The sequence below is a fragment of the Aptenodytes patagonicus genome, chromosome 10 (genome assembly GCF_965638725.1).
Source record: "Aptenodytes patagonicus chromosome 10, bAptPat1.pri.cur, whole genome shotgun sequence".
Taxonomy (NCBI): domain Eukaryota; kingdom Metazoa; phylum Chordata; class Aves; order Sphenisciformes; family Spheniscidae; genus Aptenodytes; species Aptenodytes patagonicus.
In genome coordinates this window covers 691,721-714,126 of record NC_134958.1, presented here as the reverse complement: position 1 = coordinate 714,126, position 22,406 = coordinate 691,721, and the positions used below count along the sequence as shown (strand labels likewise).

At 36.7% G+C, this 22,406-nt stretch overlaps 1 protein-coding gene across 6 annotated transcripts in view; it reads left to right on the top strand.

Moving 5' to 3' along the window:
* UNC13C (unc-13 homolog C) overlaps window positions 1-22,406 on the top strand; it is a 238,892-nt gene that overhangs the window by 140,371 nt on the left and 76,115 nt on the right. For all 6 annotated transcript variants that reach the window (XM_076347732.1, XM_076347731.1, XM_076347734.1 and 3 more), the window contains 4 exons: window positions 9,616-9,766; window positions 13,239-13,307; window positions 14,684-14,773; window positions 15,826-15,954. In XM_076347732.1, the coding sequence (XP_076203847.1) occupies window positions 9,616-9,766; window positions 13,239-13,307; window positions 14,684-14,773; window positions 15,826-15,954 (439 nt within the window). The remainder of the gene's footprint in view (window positions 1-9,615; window positions 9,767-13,238; window positions 13,308-14,683; window positions 14,774-15,825; window positions 15,955-22,406) is intronic.

Genomic DNA, 22,406 nt, shown 5'->3' with positions numbered 1-22,406 from the left:
ATCATGTATTCTTCATTTGTCCAGTGAAAAGTTTGCCAGTGAAAAGGACTATATTCTGCTCCTACTGCAGCTGTAGGAAAGCAGAGGACTCCAAATAAGTCCTCTAAAGAAGAAATATAGAAAATTTTTCCTATAGAAAGCTGATATTATGGAATTTTTAATCAGAACATGTATCTTGTTTCCTCCATCTCTTTACAGTACATCCTAAAAAAATTATAAGAAGTATGAAGGCACGTAAACATGTGAAGTAATCTTTTTATTGCAGGATATAATGACACCATCTGCTATTGCAATGAATATGTCTTTCACTTTATGTAGCTCATTGTGAATTATTGTACTGTACATCTAATAGAAAGGTAGAGGATGTATTTGTAATATATACGTTTTTAATGCTCTTCCTCCAAGGGCCTTAAACAACATTGCACAGAAGAATTAATTAAGCTTGACAGTTCCCCTGTGGTGATGTATATCTATACTACATATAGAGGAACTCATGCACTGAGTTTCACGAATATTTGGGTTTTCATGTTTAGCTTCTCTTTAGCCATGTACGTCTCTACATCTTGATTAAGTTAATAAGTAATACAACTAGCATAGTATTATAGTTTTATAACTTGATTTAAAGTTTACCAAAATGTTAATCTCTAAAATGATAGAATTGTTCCTGCTGTATGTATCAAAATGAATTCAAGGTTTTATGAGATGAATTCTCAAGAGTTATTAATGCCAAGGGAGGGCTGTTGTTACTGTTTTGCTTAGGAAATAAAGCAGGACTGATTTAGCATTAGTGTTTCCTCTTAACTATAGCCCCAGTAGTTGGTTATCTCAATACAACATGACTGTATTTTTGATGGACAACCTCAACTGAAAAATTATTTTGAAGTTTCTTTTCCTTCATCTCTTGAGAATGCCAGTACTCTGAAATCTTCCAGAGAAAGTTTGAAACTGACTTTAGAAATTCAAATGTAGCAAAAGTCAGCATTGCAAAAATAGCAATATAATTGACATGTGAGTATTTAAAAAGCTTTTGCATTTAACAGTGTTAGAAATGGACAGGTTATATTTTCATATAAAGAAGATGCTTTATTTTTATATCAGTGAATAACATAACATACAGATATTCATAAAAAGGAAGTAAATTTAGTCTGAACATCTAACATGGAGCAGGGCAAGTACTGCAACCCATTTTTCAGGAATCCTTACTCAAAAATTCTAACCAAGCCATTTTAAGTTAAATGACCTACTTTGGCTTGTCCTCTTTTTGTTCTTGCTTTCTTCTGTACCTTTTCCACCAAACTTCCTTGCTGTTGATGACTGCAAACCAGGCATTTGACAGCAAGTGTAATAAGAAGTGAATTAGATATTGGTAGTCACAGGTAATTTACATAGGAAATAAAATCTAAGATTTCATTGCCCCCGTACCATGTCCATTTACATTTTAAAATGTTGCATGTTAATAATGAACAATCCCTATTTGAGGGGTAGGCCACATACTGTTTAATGCCACATCCTGTTTAAGTTAGGAATAAAATCAATAGTGAACGTAATCTCAAATAATACTTGGAGAAGAATAAATATTCATATACCTTGTTTTGCTGATTCATCTGCAGACATGTCTCTCAGTAAGAGCATTCAGACTTTGGGGAGAAGAGTAGTGAAGACACCCAATCTGTCACCAAGAATTTTATTTTGGACTATTATCTGTTGTTTTTATTTGTGTTTGTGAGATCACCTTTTTCTCCTGGAACAACTTTAATGGCTGGGAGAAAATGTACAGCTTCTTGATTTGGAAAATAGAATGATCAGATTGCATTTGGTAACGATGTGCTCCTACTAAAAGAAAAGCAATTTTCTACCATACAACAGAGAGAATTTGAATGTAATCACTTAGCCCAAAGGAATATTGTGCAAGCATTTTATGCTCAAGAATCTAGTTGCAGAATATTTCTACTGCATGTCTCATGATAACATTGTAAATTAAAATGTTTGCATTTGTAAATGCAAAACTGACTATGCTTTCACAGCCCATGATCCAGACCCCAGAGAGCATCCACATGCTTCTTATGCACTGTATCAGACTCAAGTGAGTTTTAGGTTGCTAATGAGGTGCTCTTTTTGTATGAATGTAATTTTTAAAGTTCATATTTGTTTGCAGTTTTAAAATTACCTATTTTATAAAGGTTCAGTGCCACATAACGATAGGCAGTCTTGACCCTTTTAGGTATGGGTAGACAGCATATGCTGGAGTAGGAACATATGCCATTCTGCATTTCTGAACACAACATAAATCTAATTAAGCCTCCCTAAAGTACCACTTCCTAGAACAATTTTGCATCCTGTTCTGCTACGGTAATAAACAACCCCACTTGTCTATCATTTCAGGTTCATGCTGGTGGCTTTGTCATCTGTGATCCTCCTACTAGATCCTGATGATTTGTTTCTGGCTCTCAAATTAACATTTATTTATATTTATTCCTTTAAAGCACAGAAATAACATTTCAAAAAGATAGCCTTGATTTTCCAAATACACTGAGTATACTCATCAACCACAATTGTGGCAGCTCAGCACAGATAAACAAGAATTTAGATCAGTTTATTGTTTCAGTGCCTGACTGCTTCATGGAAAATCAGTCCAATAGGTGACCAACTAAAAGTCCTGGAAACATAAAGCTCAAGCTCTTTTCCTCTCTCAACGAGCATCAGCAAAGAAATTCTGCATTTTCTGCAATTTAAAATGTCATGTGTGAGTCAGTGTTTGATTCTAGATCAGAAGGAGATCACCTGTGCACCACCGAAGACTTACTGGAATGTGGATATCAACCCAAAAGATATCACATAGGTGGTTACTTATCTGCCTTAGTCATTGTCCCCAGTGGGACCTCTTTCATTAAACTTATAAAGAGAATAAATTCAAGTGTGGTTGCATCTGTTGTTGGAGACAGACACATCCACATTTTTATGAGACTAAATATAGACAGTTCTTCCCTAAAGGAAGCCCACTTAGAAAGGGTGTCTTACTCTCAAGATACAGATTCCAACTGCCCAATTCCTAAGCAAGGAAATCTGCTTTTAAGTTACCAGATGTGGAATTCACATGAATAGAAAATCAATCATTGACCCAAACCCAAAATACAACAAAAAGCCTGCTTGTGTTGCAGTAACTGCAGCTCTTTGAAAAGTCTTGACTGTATAGATTCCATAATCCACTCTTCTTTCTTATAGTTGTTATATTCCTCCACTCCTCATGGAGTCTGTATTGGGAAAAGAAATGAAAGACAATTACAGCCATTCTTATATGGGTCAAAAGAGATTTTTTTTTTTTGTGATGGATAGCAGCCAAATAGACACTGTTATCTACACAAATGATATGCGTATACTCCCAAAAGTCAAAGCACCTGTGTGTGAGAGAATAGGAAAGAAAATAGATATGACGCAAAACAGATTAACAAAAGCAGAACAACAGCTCAGTGACCCAGCTGGCCTTTATTTTGATGACTACAGTGATGGATGGTGATTTATGCTGTGAATTCGGTGTCTTGAAGGAATCGTACTGGAAGTTTATTTACCTACATGTATTAAGCCACCTCTCCACCACCAAGAAAAAATAATTTTCTTCCTCTCATTCATCTTTCAACATAATTTATTTCTCTTTAGAAAGCAAAAAGCAGAGCACGTATTGAAGCAGTGTTTGACTAGACACTGAAATTATACATAACGTCAGCATCCTGGATTTACTGTGTAGTGGAGTCAAGTGCAATAAAAGCTCTATTAAGATCTTCGCTTCTTACTGTCAAGAGTCACCACAGGTAGAACCTAATGCTTCTAAGTCAGTGACATTGTTCTCATTCCAGCAGGTTAATGGGCGTTAACTATGCTATCTTCTTCTCCTGCTAGTCTTCAATTAATGTGACTGCATTGCAAAAAGCACACAAATCACCCATTAAAGTAATTTTCATTGATAGCATTTGCTTACTGAGTGCAGCATGTTAATTAGCCTTCTTTCTTTGCTGATTCACGCTGGCAGAAAGATTGGAAGAGTCACAGGCACTGCGTGTTGGTCAGGAAATTGCACAGTAAGAAAGCTGAAGGAAGCAGGCCTGGTTTTAGACATGTGACTAGTTTAAACAATGCATTACTCTAAAATATGTGAGACTTAGCAATGGTTGCTGTGACATCACGTGCCCATTGGAAATTGTTAATAACTCATGCTATTGGCTGCTGTTTTCAGAGACCTACAAAAACAAGGAAGTAAGTTTCCTCTTTGATTTATTTGTTTTAGCAAGCAGAAGGAAGCCAGGTGGCTTGCAGTTTTCTTACCTGGGTTATCAGCACTCTCAGAGTCATGACCGATGTTGCATGTGATAAACTTAATAGATTCTGTGAACTTTACAAATTTTAATTACGTGAAGGAGAGAAGCGAAAATTCACTATAACCTGTCACTTGACACAGATGCTTTATCATTGATTTCACTAACCAAATTACAGGTGGAATGGTGTAGTAATATAATAAGGACATAAATAAATTATATCAATAGGTTTAAATTTTCCTCACAACAAATTAGTACAATTTGGGCCTATTTTCAAGATAAGATCTCAGTCCAGGCCTTGGGTAGCTCAATGTGGAATCATTAGAAGAACCTACAGAAGACACCTCGCTGAACTTAAAATGTTGACCCCAACTATTTTTCCAGTCTGTCATGTTCCCTGCAGGCAATTGATACAATCCCGATGGCTTTTCACATAGTGACTGCTGCTGACTGCCCCTTTTGTCTGCCTCCTCCCCTCACCAGAGCATATGTTATAGGTATGACTCTAGGGCCAGTGGGGTTATTAGTGCCTTCTTATCTCCAGCTTGGGGTTCCTCATGCACTAAGGATCTTTAGGTCCACTAGAAGATTTTTGGAAATTAAAGGTCAGCGGTAAAAGTGTATGTTAATTATTTTGGTGTCAATTTTTTAAAAAATAGTTCTGATCATCTCTCCATTTATTTCTGAAAATGCATGTGATGAATAGATCAGGTGAGATTACTATTAAAGGTTACCTGAAACTGGTGAGAATCACCTGACATCACTATTGTATTTTATACAAAGGAAATTATTGTTCTCCTAGTTGATAGGAAACATGTGACATACAAGGAAAGATTTTCCCAAGGAGTAGGTAGCTGCGTTGCGCTTTTGTCAGATTCACGTTGCAGTATTTAAAAGCACTTCTGAAAAATACTGGCAATGAATGAAAGGTTTGGTAGTATTATCCCTATGAGCCATGTAGCTGGGAATTCTGAGTTCTAGTCCTGGCCCATGTGATTGATTTGCTGTTGTAGATTTGAGCAGTTTCTCTCAATTTTGTAAAATTGAGATAATAGCACTTAATGATCTACCGTACAGGAATGCTGAGAAATATTTGCAAAGCACTTTGAACATGACTACCGTGATACAAGTTTTAAGTATCAATATATATATCACCACATCGGTGCAAGACTACGTGATATATAAACCCAGCATGAAAATGCTTTAAAGAAAGTCTAATGCTAGAGAAAGCCCACAAAGTGGGTCTCCTGGCTTGGCCTGGAAAGGCTGCAAATACAGAGGGACCCCACATACAAGGACTGTAGCCCTAGATTCTCTTTAATATGAGCCTGCCTCTCCTGCCTCCCATTCCCAGTTGGATCCCCTCCTTTCCAGTCTCTTTGCCCGGCCAGGTAAAATAGAAAATCCAGCAATTATTCAGCTCCTCAGCCTAGCTTTGGAGTGGGGTTAAGGGCTTGATTCATCCCAGTATCCCCTCCTGTTGAAATCTTATGTCCTTAACACTTCAGAGACTTTGGATGATACTTTAAAGTAGTGAAATATGAATATGTGCTGGGATTTTCTTTAGGTATTTGTACATGCATAATTAATGGCTTGTTTTTTTTCCTTGGGAATTATGACTTAAACTATAAGAGGATTTATCTTGAGTGAGATGCAAAAGAGTTAGAAAATTACAATTTTAGAAGTTTTCCAGCCAATTGCTTTTCAATTACAGGGTCAGTTGGTATACATCTCTTGTGCTTTATTTTTTTAGAAAAAAATAGAAAAATACTTTCATTTATGGATCACACACGTTTTGAGCACTCACTGGTAATTAAAACACACTTCACATCTAGGATGAGTCTAAAACCTTTGTCCTGTGTTGACCATAGTGATCATATAACTGTAGTGATAGGTGGATGTGTTTAGCATCACATTTACCTTACTGCAAGTAGCTGATTCTATTTCAAATATCTTACTAGGTTCTGTAGCCTGTTTCATTGACTGAGGCTATTGAGGAGAGCAGTTTGGCCAACAATTTTATGGTGTCCATTTCTGATATCTAGGTACTGGATGGATATCAGTTGCATTAATGAAGACTGATTCCCAATCCTGGACACTTGGGGAGTTTTGGAATTGTCATCTCTTTTAACGTATCTGTGACCTGACACAGATTTCTGAAGTAAACATTGCAATTTAGATGTCTCATTTGCAAAGTAAATGAAAGTGTTGGAGAGGGCTTGGTTTGGAGTGATGTGAGGAACTGACAGCCCAGGGCATTTTTTAAGCCCATTTCTGAATCTGTAGATGAGCATCTGAGACTCTGAGAGAGTCTGCGCACTGAGAGGGGAGTACTGGAAAAGCAGAAGCAAGAGAGACTTTATGTGCTGCCTTCTGCTGACTCACTCCATTCCCCCAATTTCCCTTTTAAAAAATATAGGCTAACAGAAGAAGTAAGAGTTGTTTGGCAGATGTGAAATTGCAGATTACCCTAAAGGGTTATGAAAAAGGCATCTGCAAATATACTAAGTCAGTGGCGTGGGAGACCCTAGAAAAGATACTGTAGTGTCTTCAGTAGAAGTAAGTTTCTGCAGCCCTGGAACATCAGAAAGCAGGAATATGATGAACAGGGTTGGTCACAAGAGCATGAGGCAGACCTCAGAGTGAAGAAATTTAGAGGACTACTGGGGCAATAAGGGGGTGTCAGCATAATGTAGGTAGAGTGAGTTTGTGTGCAGGCTTGCAAGAAAGTATAAAGAGCTCATTTTTTATATCTTTAGGAACAGGAATCCAAATACAAGATGCAAATAGTCTTGAATCATGTGGTTGGAAGATTGGGCAGTGACAGCAGTTAAGGGTACTTGGCCTAAGTTCAGCAGGACCGAGTTCAGTTGTACCTTGTGTTAATTTTTTCTCTTGGATGGGCTCTAGGGCCCGGGTGGTTCAGGCCCAGCACACTGCTCCGCCTTATGCTCCTAAGGAGAAACAGTAGAGAGGAGCCAGAGACTCCAGCTAAGAGGAGCATCCTGCCAAATCAGGACCTTCAGACATACAGAGAGCTCCAGGGTGACTGGAGTTTCTTCATCCTCTTTTGTTTGCCTGTATACTCATTTTCACCATCATCTTCTCTGCCTAATCCCCCTCACTCTCTTTCCTATCTCTATACATTTACTCTTTATCCCTTTATCTTCCTCCCAGTCCTGCCTAACTATAAATCTTGAAATTAAGATTTAATGTTTTGCAATGATGTTGTTCACTCTCCTCACGTGTTAGATCTTTCATCCATCTTGTCTCTCTCATGTTTTCTTATGTTATAAGCTCTTTGTACGTTATAAGCAGGCATCTCCTGTTGTTTTGAACAAGTAAACAGTACTGCTACATTGCAGCTCTGGGTTTGGCTGGTGCAGTACAGCATGTTGTTTAGGCTTTTAACTTCTATAGGCTCAATTTTCATTTCAATTTAAGAACTTGATTCTGACTGAAGTTAGAAGTCTAAATGCTTTGCTGATTCCGAGCTTTAAGAACTAGCAAAATAATAAAACGTATGACCTACTCTAATTCATATATTGTCTTTGCATTTTTTAGCATTGTAAAAAACCAAAGAGAATACATAAAATATTTCTGACTTTTTTTTTTAATTTAGTGTAAATTACTTGTACATGACTCCCTACTTTGAATACTGTATATTGACAACAGGTTTACCTTTTTTTTTAATGACCTAACATTACGTTCTCCCTGATTCAACAGTGTTAAAATTTCACCACATAAATTCTAGCTGCCCGTGAAGCAGACTGCTTAAAAATCAGAGCTGATTTTATACACTCAGACCTGGGTGGAAGTCAGTGTTGGGGTTTTCTTACCTTTGCTTGCCCGAGGTGCTGTGAGCAGTAATGGTCTTTGGTTTCTTTAAGAAAAGTGAAACAGAAAGGTTACTAGCAAGTCAGGGAGTCAAAAGTATTCAAAACCAAATAGAAAACCACTTCATGCTGTTATTTTTTCTGTGATCAGCACCCGGCCCAAATTCTTACTTTCAAGCTTCTGTTGAATACAAGCTGGAACTCCATCCAAAAAAGTGCTTCCAGCTAGAAGCTGTGAAGGTTGGAATGGCTAAATGCTGGCATCCTGAGGGAGGTGATGTTCAGCCTGGGGACTAGTTGTACTCACGTTCTGCAACGCAACCTTGTGTGGCAGTTTCTTCCTTTCCCCTCTTCCTTTCCTTACTGTAGAATTCAACATTATGTGAGCATAAGTATTTGTACTCTGACTTATGCAGCTCTATATACTGCAGAAAGAAACTGCTCAGTGCCAGATCTTCTCACAAGTGCCTTAAAACACTCTAACTGAGCTGCTCCTAATGGCAGTATGAGGCTCACCCAACATTTTCTCCTCCTTCTCCTACTGCTGCTGCCAGCTTCAGCCTTCAATAGCCAACTGAGTTCATCACTCTGAGCTTCCCCCCCATTCCAGTAGTGCACCTCACTGTATAAATGCCCATATTTCTATGCTGTGTGCATGCAGCACAAAGATATGCTGTGGCTTTAATCTCCCCTGCTAGCCCAAGGACCATGTCACAGGACTGGCAGTGCTGTAGCTTCTCTCTGGGATCAAAACAGTCCAGATCAGGGAGCTGGACAGTAGTTACAGGCTTGTGAGAGAATGTAAATCTCAGACTCTGCAGGAAATGGGGGATAAAGCCTTTTCTCTCCCAAAGCTCCAAACAGGGTCAGTGACAGACTTTCTCTTTTCTTAAACATTGTTTCCCAATATGAAGCTGGTTCAGGTTTAATAGACTGATTACCTAAACTTTACTGGCCTGAATCAAAGTGGAATAGTTTCAGTTATGGCCTAAGTCAAATCAGGGTGAACCCAGAAGCTGCTTGATGCCTCACCTTTCATTAATAATGTAGCCTAAAATACAAGCCACAGTAAAATGCTGGTTTGAGTCTTTTTGTTGGCATCAATTAAATCCTTCTCCACTAGAATATAGATCTCTTGTGGCCTTTTATGATGATAAGTTCATGTTGGATTTTAAGTTTGTGTTTAATAATTAGTGTTTTGCTTAATAGCAATTAAGATAGTTAAATCGTGGGTTTGTATTTAGGATTAACAGAGTAGGAAGCAAATGTGAATCTGATGTGTTCAATTTGAAAATATCAGTGTGCAAGAAGTGTCAATTATATCACACACGTCTGGGTTTTCCTCATGTATCTGCACAATTGTCCATGAGGTAGCTTGAAAGTTGCATCATTGGAGCTGAAAAGAAATTGTGGTGAGAGAAAGAGCGGAATCTTTGCCATCGTTAATAACTGTCAGTTTGTTTGAATTGTAGGCACTTCTCCTGCCTATCTTCTAAATATATGTGCCCTGGTGTTCCAGCAGTTATGAGCACGTTGTTGGCCAATATAAATGCTTTCTATGCTCATACTACAGCAGCAACTAATGTATCTGCCTCAGATCGGTTTGCAGCTACTAACTTTGGGGTAAGTAGACCTTCTTTTCTAATAGAATACTAGTTCTAATTTTTTTTTTCTAACATAGGATACCATATTAACTTCTAAATTCAAACATTTTTAAAAAGTTGGTAATTTTAAAGAATAAGAGTTGCTATTAGCTTTTGAAAATTTTACCCCGAGTCTTCACAATCAACCACTATAAAAGCTAGAGAAGATACTATTCAGTTCCTTATATAGTGATGTGTAAGGCATATAGGGTAGAAAGCACTGGCACACATGCATAGTACTAAAATCTTCAACAATCAGGTTTTGATTTTATTGCAGTGGGGATTGCAACAAACTAACTGCACTAGACTAAGTATCGGTTGCAATTGCTTTCTTGGGCTATGTGTCATCGGTGAACTCATTAACCTAACGGATCTAGCCATAAATACTATTCTTCTTCTCACAAGAGCCTATAATGATGGACTCTTATTTTTGCTGAAATAATGGTGCATTGTCCAAGTCCTGGATTTCAGGCATCAGAAATTTTAGGAGGAATACCAGCATCTCAGGATGTGGTAGTACTTTTTTTTGTTGTTGCTAACTTTCCTTCTGTAGATAAATATCTCATAGTGTGGACTTTCTAGTCTTTGAACATGATAAAAAAATAAAGGTACGTTCACTTTGTATTCTAATTTGTTCACCTACTCTGGTGAACTCTCATCACTGGGGAGATGAGAGCAGGAAGGGAGAGCAATAATTCAAAGAGGTTGCTTTCATATCTCTACTATTACTCATGATTTAGTCAGAGATAGAATATAAACACAATTTGATGCTGAAAAATGCATTCATTCCTTCCTCTTTTTTTTGTATGGCTGTTATTTGTATGGCTGATATCAAAGCTATTTTTCATTTAACGGTAGCTATGAAAACATAATGTTTTCTAAAATACCGTTTATTGACATGAAATAAAATATTAAACATAATTAAAATCTGTAAAATACAAATTATAGTTGTTTGAAGTGGCATTAGAGGTACTAATGCTCTTCTCCAGTGTTAAGAATAATAGAAATATTATGAATTTCAGGATTTTCAAGACAACATTATGAAATTATGTATTTGGACTAGTGAACCAAGAAAGACTTAATTCTGGTTTTGCTTTTGTCTTCTCATCAGACATCAGAAACACAATTACCAGACTATGCCCAGTAAAGTAATTCAATCCATGCCTGGAAAAAAGTGTAAATGTTTAGTTATGTAAAGAAAATTTGCTCTGGATGCTAAAACAAATTTTGATTTGTAGCAACTAGTGTATTAAGTACAGCATTCCTGCATATTTTTTTCACACAGGGCCTCAAATAGTTGAAACTAAATATTAGTTTGTATTTGTCCTGGTATCATGCACAAGTACCTTTGAGATAGAACTTACATCTATAAAACTCACTTTGTGTAGCAATAATACCAAAGATTGATTTTTCTTATTATTGCTGAATCCTGAATGTTCTTAGGATCTGATGCTACTGCTCACAGCTGTAAATAGTCAACAGTTCTAAATACTCCTGAAGTAGTACTAACATTAATATATTTTCAAATTTAAGGGATGTCATAAGGCTGTTTAAAAAAAAATAAAATTAAAAATCCATTGTCATTATTTTCAGGTCCATTCAGTAATTTTTTTTAGAGAAATATTTACTCTAAATATCAATTTATTTTTCTTTTAAATGTTAAGTCTGGTGGAAGTACTCACATATAAATGTACCCAAGGCTGGGTCTTTAGTTTGGAGACAGCATGTTCTTGAACTGGAACTTTATCTCATGCTGCTAGAGGTTTGCTTTGAAAGAGGAATATTAACATTGCTCCATTACTATGAAGTAAAAAAGTTTTATAGATGAAAAGCACTATCAGAATATTTGATTTAATTATTGTATTACCATGATAGCACAATATTGCTCTGTTCTTATTCAGGTTTTCTTTTATAAGCTAATCAATGGTTTATTATGGAATGACTCTACATCTTTGTTGAAACAAGGCTACTCTTTCAATGTTCAAGCTCTATTAGACTTCTGAGTTTGATCCAGCTGTTGAAATTTAGAACGTTTTTGCTGGATTTTCTTTTTTTTTTTTTTCCCATTTTTCTAACCATCAGAACTACTTTCATCCTCGGATTGGACGGAAATTAAGTCCTCTCTCTGATATTAATGCCAGTTTTCCTTTGACGCAAATTCCAATCCAATTCATAGTTCAACAGATGGATGGAAAGACAATAGCAAGCATCACTAACAGAGATTTGGAGCTGTTTTTTCAAACAATTGACTTATAGGCAAAATATTAGATTATTTTTCTCTTGGGTTAAAAGGCATTTGTTAGTGGATAGCTGCACATCATTCATCAAAAAGAACATCTCAAATTCAAGTCCTCAGGCTACAGCTGGGAAGGATTTGGCTGACTGAATATTTCAGTACAGATTTATAACGTGACAAAAAAGTTGCCTTTTGATTGATCCCTTAAGGGAACTGTGCCAAATTAGTGTCTGGTGGCGTAGGTTAGTGCTCCACTGATGAGAGACGGTGCACAAAGAACTCTATTTTCATATTAGTGTCGATCATATTTCAGGGACGGTGTGGATACAGTCATGCATTCTGAGAGCTATCAGATCTTGCTACTTCCACAAGCCTGCTGCTTTCACATAGGCTGGCAAGGATTTCTGCACAATTTTGTGCAGTGGACTATGGAACACGTTCTGACATGAAGACTGGTAATTCGAAGCTCTCATTAGTGTTACTTGAGAACGGCACAACTCAGCTGGGTGTCTCACAGCAAAATGTTTTCACTGCACCTTCAACTATAAGATAACAAGTTAATCTCCACATTTGAAAGGGAAAACTATAACTGCATAGTATTACTTAGCTTATTCTTACAAAAGCCACTGTTTCTGAAGTATAATTTTCAATCATACTTTTACACCAAATTCTGCTGTAAATGAGCATTATTTCTTACACATTAAAGGGAGGGGGGAAGTGCTTTCTTCGAGTGTAAGCAATTACAAGGCAAATATAAAAATTTAACAAACTTATCTGTTTTAATAAACCTTGCTAACATAACTTAAAACTTTGGACTTTATACTGAGTTGATGCTGTTATTGTATTTTTGGTCAGCGACATCAGGCAATGCTTTCCAATTTTTAAATATTTTGAGTTATTTAACAATGCATCAGTCATTAAGAAAGGAAAACGCTGCATAGGAAAGTATGTCACCTCACTAATGTATTGCACAGCTGCACAGTATTGGATGCGTACCAGGTAAATCACAATATAGAATAGAGAGGGAAAATAAAGTGATAAAAGATACATTGCCTGACCTTGAAACACAGATATCTCGGACCAGCACTTTTATATGAAACAATGGAAAACAATCTATTTTTCAAATAAGTTAAGCATTGAAAGCAGCTTTCTAAAAACCCACCAATACAGGAACCTGCAAATTCTTATGCAACATATTCTTGTTTTCTTTTTACAGAGGGAAAAGTTCATAAAACTGCTGGATCAATTGCACAATTCTCTGAGGATTGATTTATCTAAATACAGGGTATGTGCAATGTATTCTATCTAGAGGAAAACTCAAATGTTTTTTTGTGTAAATATCCCTGTGCGCTTTATCTTCTTAGAGAAGTTTTAGAGATTAATCCCTCTTGTGGCATAGAAGCTGAAAATATTGGGTGCTGACACAAGACCCCAAATCCTTTGGAACAAAAACTTACAGAATTTAAGCAGTTTAACAACAATATTTTTCCAATTTGAAAAAAGTTATTCTTTTCTTTCCAAAGGCTGAGAATGGGTCAAGGGATGAGCAGACATTCAAGAAAGAGTAGGATTCAACAACTTTGGTTAAATTAATCCATAACTTAAGTTAATTCATCTAGGAATTACCTTCACTGACTCAGGTAATGCAAATTGCAGCTACTGCTGTATTTATTCTGAGAGGCTGACATTTTTGCTACAGCTTCCATGCTAAGATCATAGGAATGTTGAAAGAGACTTGACTCATTTTCCTACGTGATAGGAATTCCAGTTTCATTTCTGCCTCATGGAAGCTCTTTCCACTGAGGTGTGCTCCAAACCCAGCCTTTCAGGAAAGAAGCATGCACTGAATACCTGCCAGTTATCACACCGTTCTGAACTCCCTCTGCTTTTCCATTCCACTGGATCATGAAACTTTTGGATGATACATAGCTATTAGGGCTCCATCAGCTATGGCTCTCCTTTCAGCTTCTGGGAATGGCAGCCTCCAACTCAGGGATTTTGCTGTTCATCTGGCCTGCTTTCTAAAACTGAAGGAGAAAGTGAATATTGAAAAGAACCCCAAGGCATTAGAGGTGGTAGAAGTTGCACATACTCAGCTTTTAAGACCATATCCTTCATGCAGCAGATATGTTCATCCTAGGATCTTTTAATTTTGAAGAATGTTATCCAGATAATATTGGAGCATGAGAATATTTGGCTGATGTTTCATTAGTATGAAGCCATTTAAATAACACTACTTCCCATCAGTCTTCCCGTTAACCTAGAGATCATAGCAAAAATTTCATATATGATTTCTTCATTAAGCTTACTACTGCATTTACGCCTACAAGTGATTTATGTACCATGGAGAACGCATAAATGATTTTCATCAGCATTTTCCAGTCTTTTTGTAATATTTTTTACTCCATTAATGTTTTGAAAATATCACAATATCGTAAATCATTCATATTACAAATACAGGAGCATTATCAGAAGTGTTCCCATTCATGTCAAAGGGATACTCATCACTGACTTCCTCACAGGCAGAATTCAGGTAACACGTGAACATTTCTAACCCTTCCAAGAAGAATCTTTGTTTTCCTAGAGGGTTTTTTCCCAGCGGTTCAAGGATCCTACCTGTAACTCCAATTTTGCATGATTCCTCTCTTCCTGATTCACCAGGATAATTTTCCTGCCAGCAATTCTGAAAGACTCCAAGATCTGAAATCGACTGTCGACCTGCTTACCAGCATTACTTTTTTTCGAATGAAGGTATTGTCCTTTATTTGCGCAATGACTCTAAAAAAAAAATGCTGTTGCCTTTTATTTTCCAGGAAAATCATACTCTATTTAATACTCTGAATCAATTCATCTCCTTCAGTTTTAAATTAAATCTCTCAACTTACTGGAGATCATTGAAGTAAAGTCATCTTATTCATACTTTGCATTAACAATGTGGTAAAAGCCATTATCTTTGCAAAATAAACTACTGTCTTTTCCTTTTTTAACAATTATTTTTACATCTCCTGAAGGAAACAAAAAAAATACCTTTTGAATTAGTTTAAAGTCAAGTCACGTAAAGCAAACTCAGATGAACTCCTTAGGAACGTGTCATACAGAATAATGTTTTCCTACTACTATCATAATATCACATGTCAAACAGCAAAATAGGTCTGATAACTCTACTTGCTTTAGTCTCTCCCGATGTTGATATCTAGGTGGTCAAGTTCTGAAATATTTTTAGAATGGAATGGTACACATGGGTATTATGGGATGAAAATACAGAAACACAAAACATTTGTCGCAATAGCATGTGATTTCACTTTGTTAGGCACTACATAAAGATAATTAAAATAATCCATTAAATTGAAGTTCAAATTAATGTATCCTAAAATATCCTAAAGTGGAGTAAAAAGCTTTGCTTCAAAAAATGAAGAGCTATTTGGCTGATATTCAGAGGAAAGCACATAATTATATGGTTTAATTATTTCCGAAATAATGGAAAAACCTTTAGGTTTTCCACTAGAAGTGGAAAAGATCCACTAAAGACGTAAACCCTTGGGCACGTATGCCTCTTTCATCATATGAATAATTTCATTCAAATAACACTTAGTTATACAATCTACTTGCTTAACTTAAGTATGTGTTTTAATGCATCTTTAAACTAAGATCACCTTAAGTCAACACAATTTTAAATAATTTTATCATTGTTATATGTCAACACTTTTCATCCTGTATTAGGGAACTACATTCATTGCAGCACTTGGATTTTTTTGTGTTCAATTTAATTCTGACATTCCACCATTTATGAAATATTTTATTAGGTCCTTGAATTGCAGAGCCCACCTCGAGCCAGTACTGTGGTGAAAGACTGTGTAAGAGCCTGCCTGGACTCAACTTATAAATACATTTTTGACAATTGCTATGATCTCTACTCCCAGCTAGTGGATCAGGTAAGGCCAATATGAGCTTTTTTCATGCTGTTGCTCATTCGTTATTGTTAGTTTACCATAAGTAAATACAAAGCATTCCAGTGTTCCTTCATATCAAAGCACTCAGGTTATTTTCATTTTATTTATGTGGGAATGAGCAATATATTATAAATAAACCCGCAGGTGGCTATGAATTCTAAAATGTTTAACAAGATGAGTTTCAAAATGAACATGTTAACTCATAACTTAGTCATCACATTGGACATGACTGTAAAATTGTCCAGTGGCTTTAGGGAAGATGACATTAGATTGATTACTGTTCATTAAGATCTGTAATTGGAAAATAATTTTTAAAAATCTAATATTTCACTTCAGTAGCTTTAGAAAAGAAGCATTATAATTTGCTGAAAATGATATACTGTCTTTCCTATTTTAACACCTGTGATACATACTTGGATCGAAGCTTTAGTAACTGCTTCAAGAAAGCAGGGGATAATTCTGTAACATTTCTTAATATTAGTCCGTCAGGCTGAACTGTCAATGCAAAATAATTATAGCGTTTGTCGTATTCCAAATGCCATGCAAAAGCCTTGAGAATGCCTTTTTTCTATAATATGGCCAGAGTTTATTCTATAAGTAATGTTAAAATTAAGAAATTTCTATCTGCAAAATTATACAACTGTCTAAAAGGAGCATCGCTGCTTTATCACATTACCTCTTGTTCCTTACTTTTGCCTTCTGGGTGGTTCACTGGAAAAATGGTATTTCAGTAACTATTCCTGCCTTGAAAAGGATGAATTAAATTATTCGGCAAATGCATATTTGCTGTGTAGTATGTAATAGATAAGAACAGTCATGCTACGTGATATAAGACATCAAATTTTATCTGAAAGCACATTTCACTTGAATCCAGAACATGAATTCCTGTATTTCAGGAGAGGCAGTACATGCTATATGTTCAACTTTTCTGAAATGAGAATTTATTTTCTAATGTTGGATTCCTGTTACGTGAGAAAACTTATTTCTAGCTCCCAAGCTTTGCACATAAGAATTTCTCACCAGCACCCATAGGCACCCCACACTCTGGGTGCTCGTGTATGTGTTTATTCTCCAACAGATTATATTGCAAGCTGAGTAGCAGTATAAATTAGTAGAAGGAGCAGCTTCAGACGTCACATCTATTTGCCTCATAAACTGTTCTGTTTTCTTGCTAACATTTACTCTGCAGCAACTTGATCTTGTCTGTTAAATATAATTCAGCTGTTGCTGGACAGGGTATCGCATAAGTCTGCAGAGTTTATCAGCAGATGCTAGCCATTTTAGTAAACAGTTAAAAGTGAAGTAATCTTAATTCTGCAAAGCATTGTGATACCTGCAAAAGCTTATCTCTATTTAAAAATTATCACTACTTTTTTCTGTGAATTCATAAAATAAATAGTTTAGCCTTTCTATTTTAGTAGATGGTTTAAAAATGATGGGGTATTATAGCCTTTCTGTTTGGTATAGAATGTAAAACAAGTTTACAGTGACGCCTCTCCAAATTTTTTTTTTTTTTGAGCAGAAGGATGGACAATGTTAATATTTTATTTTTCTCTTATACAACTCTACTTAATGTTAGAGCAATATGAAGTCCTGAAATAAATAAATAAATAATCCAGAAATATTCACTCAGCTGAAAAACTGAATTAACTGTGTTTCACTGTATTTATATGCCTCTTCTATTCTCTTTCAGCAAGTGATTTTGTACATAGAAACTTTAAGCAGACAAGTGTCTACAGAGTTACGGTCACTAGCAAGTACAAGAAATTTTAGTGAAAATGTGCAAAAAGCAAAATTTAAAATTAAGATAAATAGACTACATTCAAAATAACTCTTCGCTAACAGTAATCAAACAACAATCACATATAATCTTAATAACAGAGAGTAAAACTTTGTTTCACAGCAGGTGGGAGGCGATTCTGAGAAATATAATCTAACTGTTCTTCCTTTAATAGAGAGATGAGTAAAATAATTCAAATTACTACCTGAATTTTGTATCAACTCTAGAGTTGTACAAGGAGACTGCCTTCTGCATTATCCACTTACAGTTCGCTACCAATATATCTGCACGTGCATTTAATTTTAGGAAGAGCTAAGTATACAGCTTGTTGGAACCTATAGCTCTGGAGGTTTTCCAGTGAATCCAGGTGCACTGCAGACTGGCTTGTGGTATCACTGTTATAATAATGAAGCAGTAACCAATACTGTAATTAACATTTCATTAGCTTTGTGTCCAAACCCCTTAGTCCGATTAACCAGATTCCACCCTTAGGCCTTCTTCGTTAACCATTCTCTTATCTCTGCTTGCCTCCCCATCAGATGAGGCCGCCTACCCTCAGAGGGAGGAAAGGAGTTCACCCTAGCATGGTAGTGCAGCACAGGAGGTTCATGTTTTAGCTGCACAGCTGAGATTTGAGCTGTGAGTAGTGAGAACTGAAATCAATGAACCCCAAAGCAGCAAGAAATGGTTCATATGTAGGTCACCACCTGCTCTCACTCAGGGGGAAAGACCGGCAGCTGTTGTCCTGCCGAGACCCACTGCAGGCTCAGGGGTTTACCAGGGTTCATTTCTTGCCTGAATCATGTTGTGGATGATGTTATGAAAACGTGGAACCTAGACAGCCTACTTAAACAGTAGTATTTCCATCTGGTCGGAAGTGGTAGGTTCCTGCATGTTATATATACTGTCTCTGTGTGTAACTCATGTTAACCACCTCCTCCATTTGCTTTTGTCTACATCCTAAAATTCTCAAAGATGCCTGCCACAGTATTTCTAGAATATATGTTTAATGTCTGGATGTGTGTAATTGATTTTGGGGTGAAAATAGAACAATGAATGATGAAATTGAGGGTGCTCAAGCTGGAGTTTGAGGAAATTTATCACTGTAAGAAGAGTAACAAGTAAATCACAAAATATGCTCAGCAATCCCCGCTTCCTCTTTTTATTAATCTCTACCTTTGTGTCAGAGAGACAATCACTGTTATAAAGCAAATGTCTTGCAGCAAAAATATCACTCCTGGAGAACAGCAATATTTCCTGGGGTGAAGCCTGGTAAATGCTAACAGTATGCAAAAATGTCATGCTACAGGTTCATACCAGAATACAAAGAACAGCTGATGACAAAAAGCAAATGAGTATTACAGATAGTAAAAATGATGTCTTGACAGTCTTACTGACACGTATATTATTGTCCTCGTTATTTGAAACAAAGCACTCTGATGAGGAACTACTATGCAGCAGATGTAGTATTTTCTCTTTTTAATTAACGCTGATCTGAATGAAGAGCTAGCTGCCTTATGTTGAAAAAATAATGCCTTGAAAAAGTAGTTTAGGAAGCACTTTGATAACTTTCTGACTCAATTTACAAATATGTCACTGTTTCCATTTTCTTAAGAAAAGAAAAAAATTTTGAAATCTTTGCTGATGCTCACAATGACTGAAGTCCCTTCATTAATTCTTTTTGCAGTCTTCTCCACTGAGTGAAACCAATAAAATGCAAATCAAACTCTTCCTGTTCTCTGAAGAGTTCTTGATCAGTACAAATCATTTCGTGACTGATAGCACCAGTATACTGGAAAAAAACACTGGGATACTCTATATTTGACACCTGCTCAGCAGAATAGTATTGAAATTCTACCTGATTTTGGAGACCTTTTCTTTGTCTGTTACTCAGCTCTGTGTGTTGTCACAGTGAAGCATGGTGCAGAATACTGGGAGCTAGCGATGAATTAACTAGTTCTGGAGCCAGGTGTTACACAGCTGTAGCAGCAGAGTGCTCTTCCCTTGCAATTTATCTCTACTTAAGAGGTATAGCACTTTAGGTCAGGTCAATAATGTACTAACAATACTCTAGGTTTTAGGAAACAGAGTGTCTGTGTTAACAAGATGCTGCGGACTAGCACATGGATGGACCTATGCTTTGAGAGCTGGCTCGGTTTTGCTGTACTCATCTGTGAATCCCTGTGGTCGCTTTTCCAGTTGGGATTTGGGAACCCACGCCACTTAGTTGCTTTTGAAGGTGTACCTCTTTTTCTTTAGTAGAAATGACAAAAAATTGGTAGGTTATTAATTTCTTATAGAAATACTACAAGAATTGAATCACAAAGCATGTGATCTGTGATCTCCAAACACATTCAAAAGTATGAAGCGGGAAATGAAGTTGTGCAGTAGTGAAAGCTAGAACTCCCCAGGGGAGTTCTGTTTTTCAGGCATGCGAATTTCAGTGCCAAGTAATACTTGTGAGGCACTTTGTTATATTTACATACTGCTTTAGATGCACTGAAAAGGTTCTAACTTCTTCAAATTTGGCATGCAGAGGGTACTTAGAGACCTCTTCTTATGTTGTAGCATTGTGTTTGATGGGCAGCATGTTAGCCACAGTAACAGAAAAACCTTTGATAAAGCACTTTAGAACAGCAGAAGGATACATTTTTGCTGTGACATTTCAAACCTCATTCTGAGACTTCTCTATCAGAGAAAGACCAATTCTTACAGATAAAATTGCTTGTCAGAAGCTTGTCTGAGAACACTGGTTAGAACATCAAGAGAACAGCTCATCATCCAGTGGCAGCAGAGATCTGGTAAAAGAGAAAGTAGGAAAAGCCATAGACCTTCAACCTTGAAGTAAGGAAGGGTAGTAGTATTGTCATCAGAAGAGATGAACAAACAAACTGCTTTGTTATCCAAAGCCTTATACTCTTCAACTGTTTATGTTAACTCTAGGTGCATAGCAGTAAACTGTTGTCAGTTAATGTTAGATCTCCAAAAATCCAAATATTTTTCAGTGCTGAAATCTGAATGCTGGTAAAGGTTGGTTATTAATTAAGAACAATGAGCAAAGTAAACGTGAACTTTACCCAGGCCTTAAATACAGATTATCTCATAAACAACAAAAGTCTAATGAATATTGATTTATGTGAGACTGCAGTTAATTCACAATCTAGCCCCTTTAGTTGTGAACATAGTGTTTTTAAAGGTAGTTCAGATGGTAGCTCTTTGCAAACAGTTTGCTTTGATTATTTATTGATCATTATTATTTAATTACTTATACTATGTGATTGGGCTATCCTAATATTCCCAGAGAACAATACAAGCTTGAGTGGAATGCCCAGTATTCAGATTCCTGTGTTACTGAGTCCTGTAGCTATGAGGGTATGAAAACTTGAACGTTTGTATGCAGTTGCTTCAAGTCCAATTTGTGTCTGAATACTGGCAAAAGCAATTGCACATTGAAATCTGACCTTCTGTAATACAGCTCCAAACTGATTATCAGTAAACATCGACTTGGAATTGAGTGAAACACTGACAATTCTGAGAAACATGCACACACAGATTTCTACATCTGTTTGTGACGTACTTCCTGTAGGTTGATGATCACAGTGTAATTAGTAGTACAGCAATCACAGGACAGGCATCAATTCAGGTATGCAAAACCATCTGGCATCCTGATTACATACTTGAGCTGAGGCCAAAGCACTTCAGCCTCCTTTCTATCTAGATTAACATGACCATGCATGTTTTTATCCATGCTGTAAACAGACTTCTATTTCCAAATAAAATATGCTAATAGCAAATATCCTCACACTGCATTTCAGTTCTGTCCTCTCCCTGTTTCACCTCATGTTTCTGATCACATTGTGGCCAAAAGATTAAAAGCGTGAGACTGGCCGTGCCACATCACACAAAAGATTCATCTGGCTCAGCATCCTGTCTCTGACTGAGAGCAAAGCAGATGTCTTGAGAAACTTCCAGCTAAGGAAAAGCTTTATAAACTATATAAACTTTAGCTCATATATTCATTCCTTTAAGGGAACTCATTCTGTATCTTTCATAAACCTTGCTGTCCTTTTCTGAGCATTTTCCAGTTGTGCTATATTATTGTCAGGATGCGGAGAAGGGGAGAGGCCAGATTTGTACACAACATTCAAAATATGCTCATCCCATGGAGACTGGAAGTAGAATAAGGATGTTCTCTGTTGTGTGCTCTGTTCTGATAATTATTCACAGTTGATTTGCTCTCTTTGCTGCTTTATCACTGCACTGATGTTTTCATGGAAATATCTATTGTCACCTTAAGATGTCTCTCCTGTGGCAACGGTGAGCTCAGAGTCCCAATGTAATATGCAGGAGACAAAGTGTGTGGGACATACAGTGGTCTTGACTGCTGTGTCCTTAGATTAGGAAACAGTTTATGAGACAGTGTTAGAGAGAACTACCCTTCTGCCCATTGGGTCAGAAAACTTCTGATTTACCTTGCTGGAGCTGTACATGACTGGCCTAAAACATCATTGTTTCTTCCTTCTTTAGCAAGTAGATTTGAATTTAAAACCTTGTAAGCAATAGCATTTGAGCAGTAGTCCTTTGTAGATGGTTCTGTATGTTATAACCTTCAGAGTTTTAAGTATGCACGTTACACAGTTAAAAAGCAAGGGGC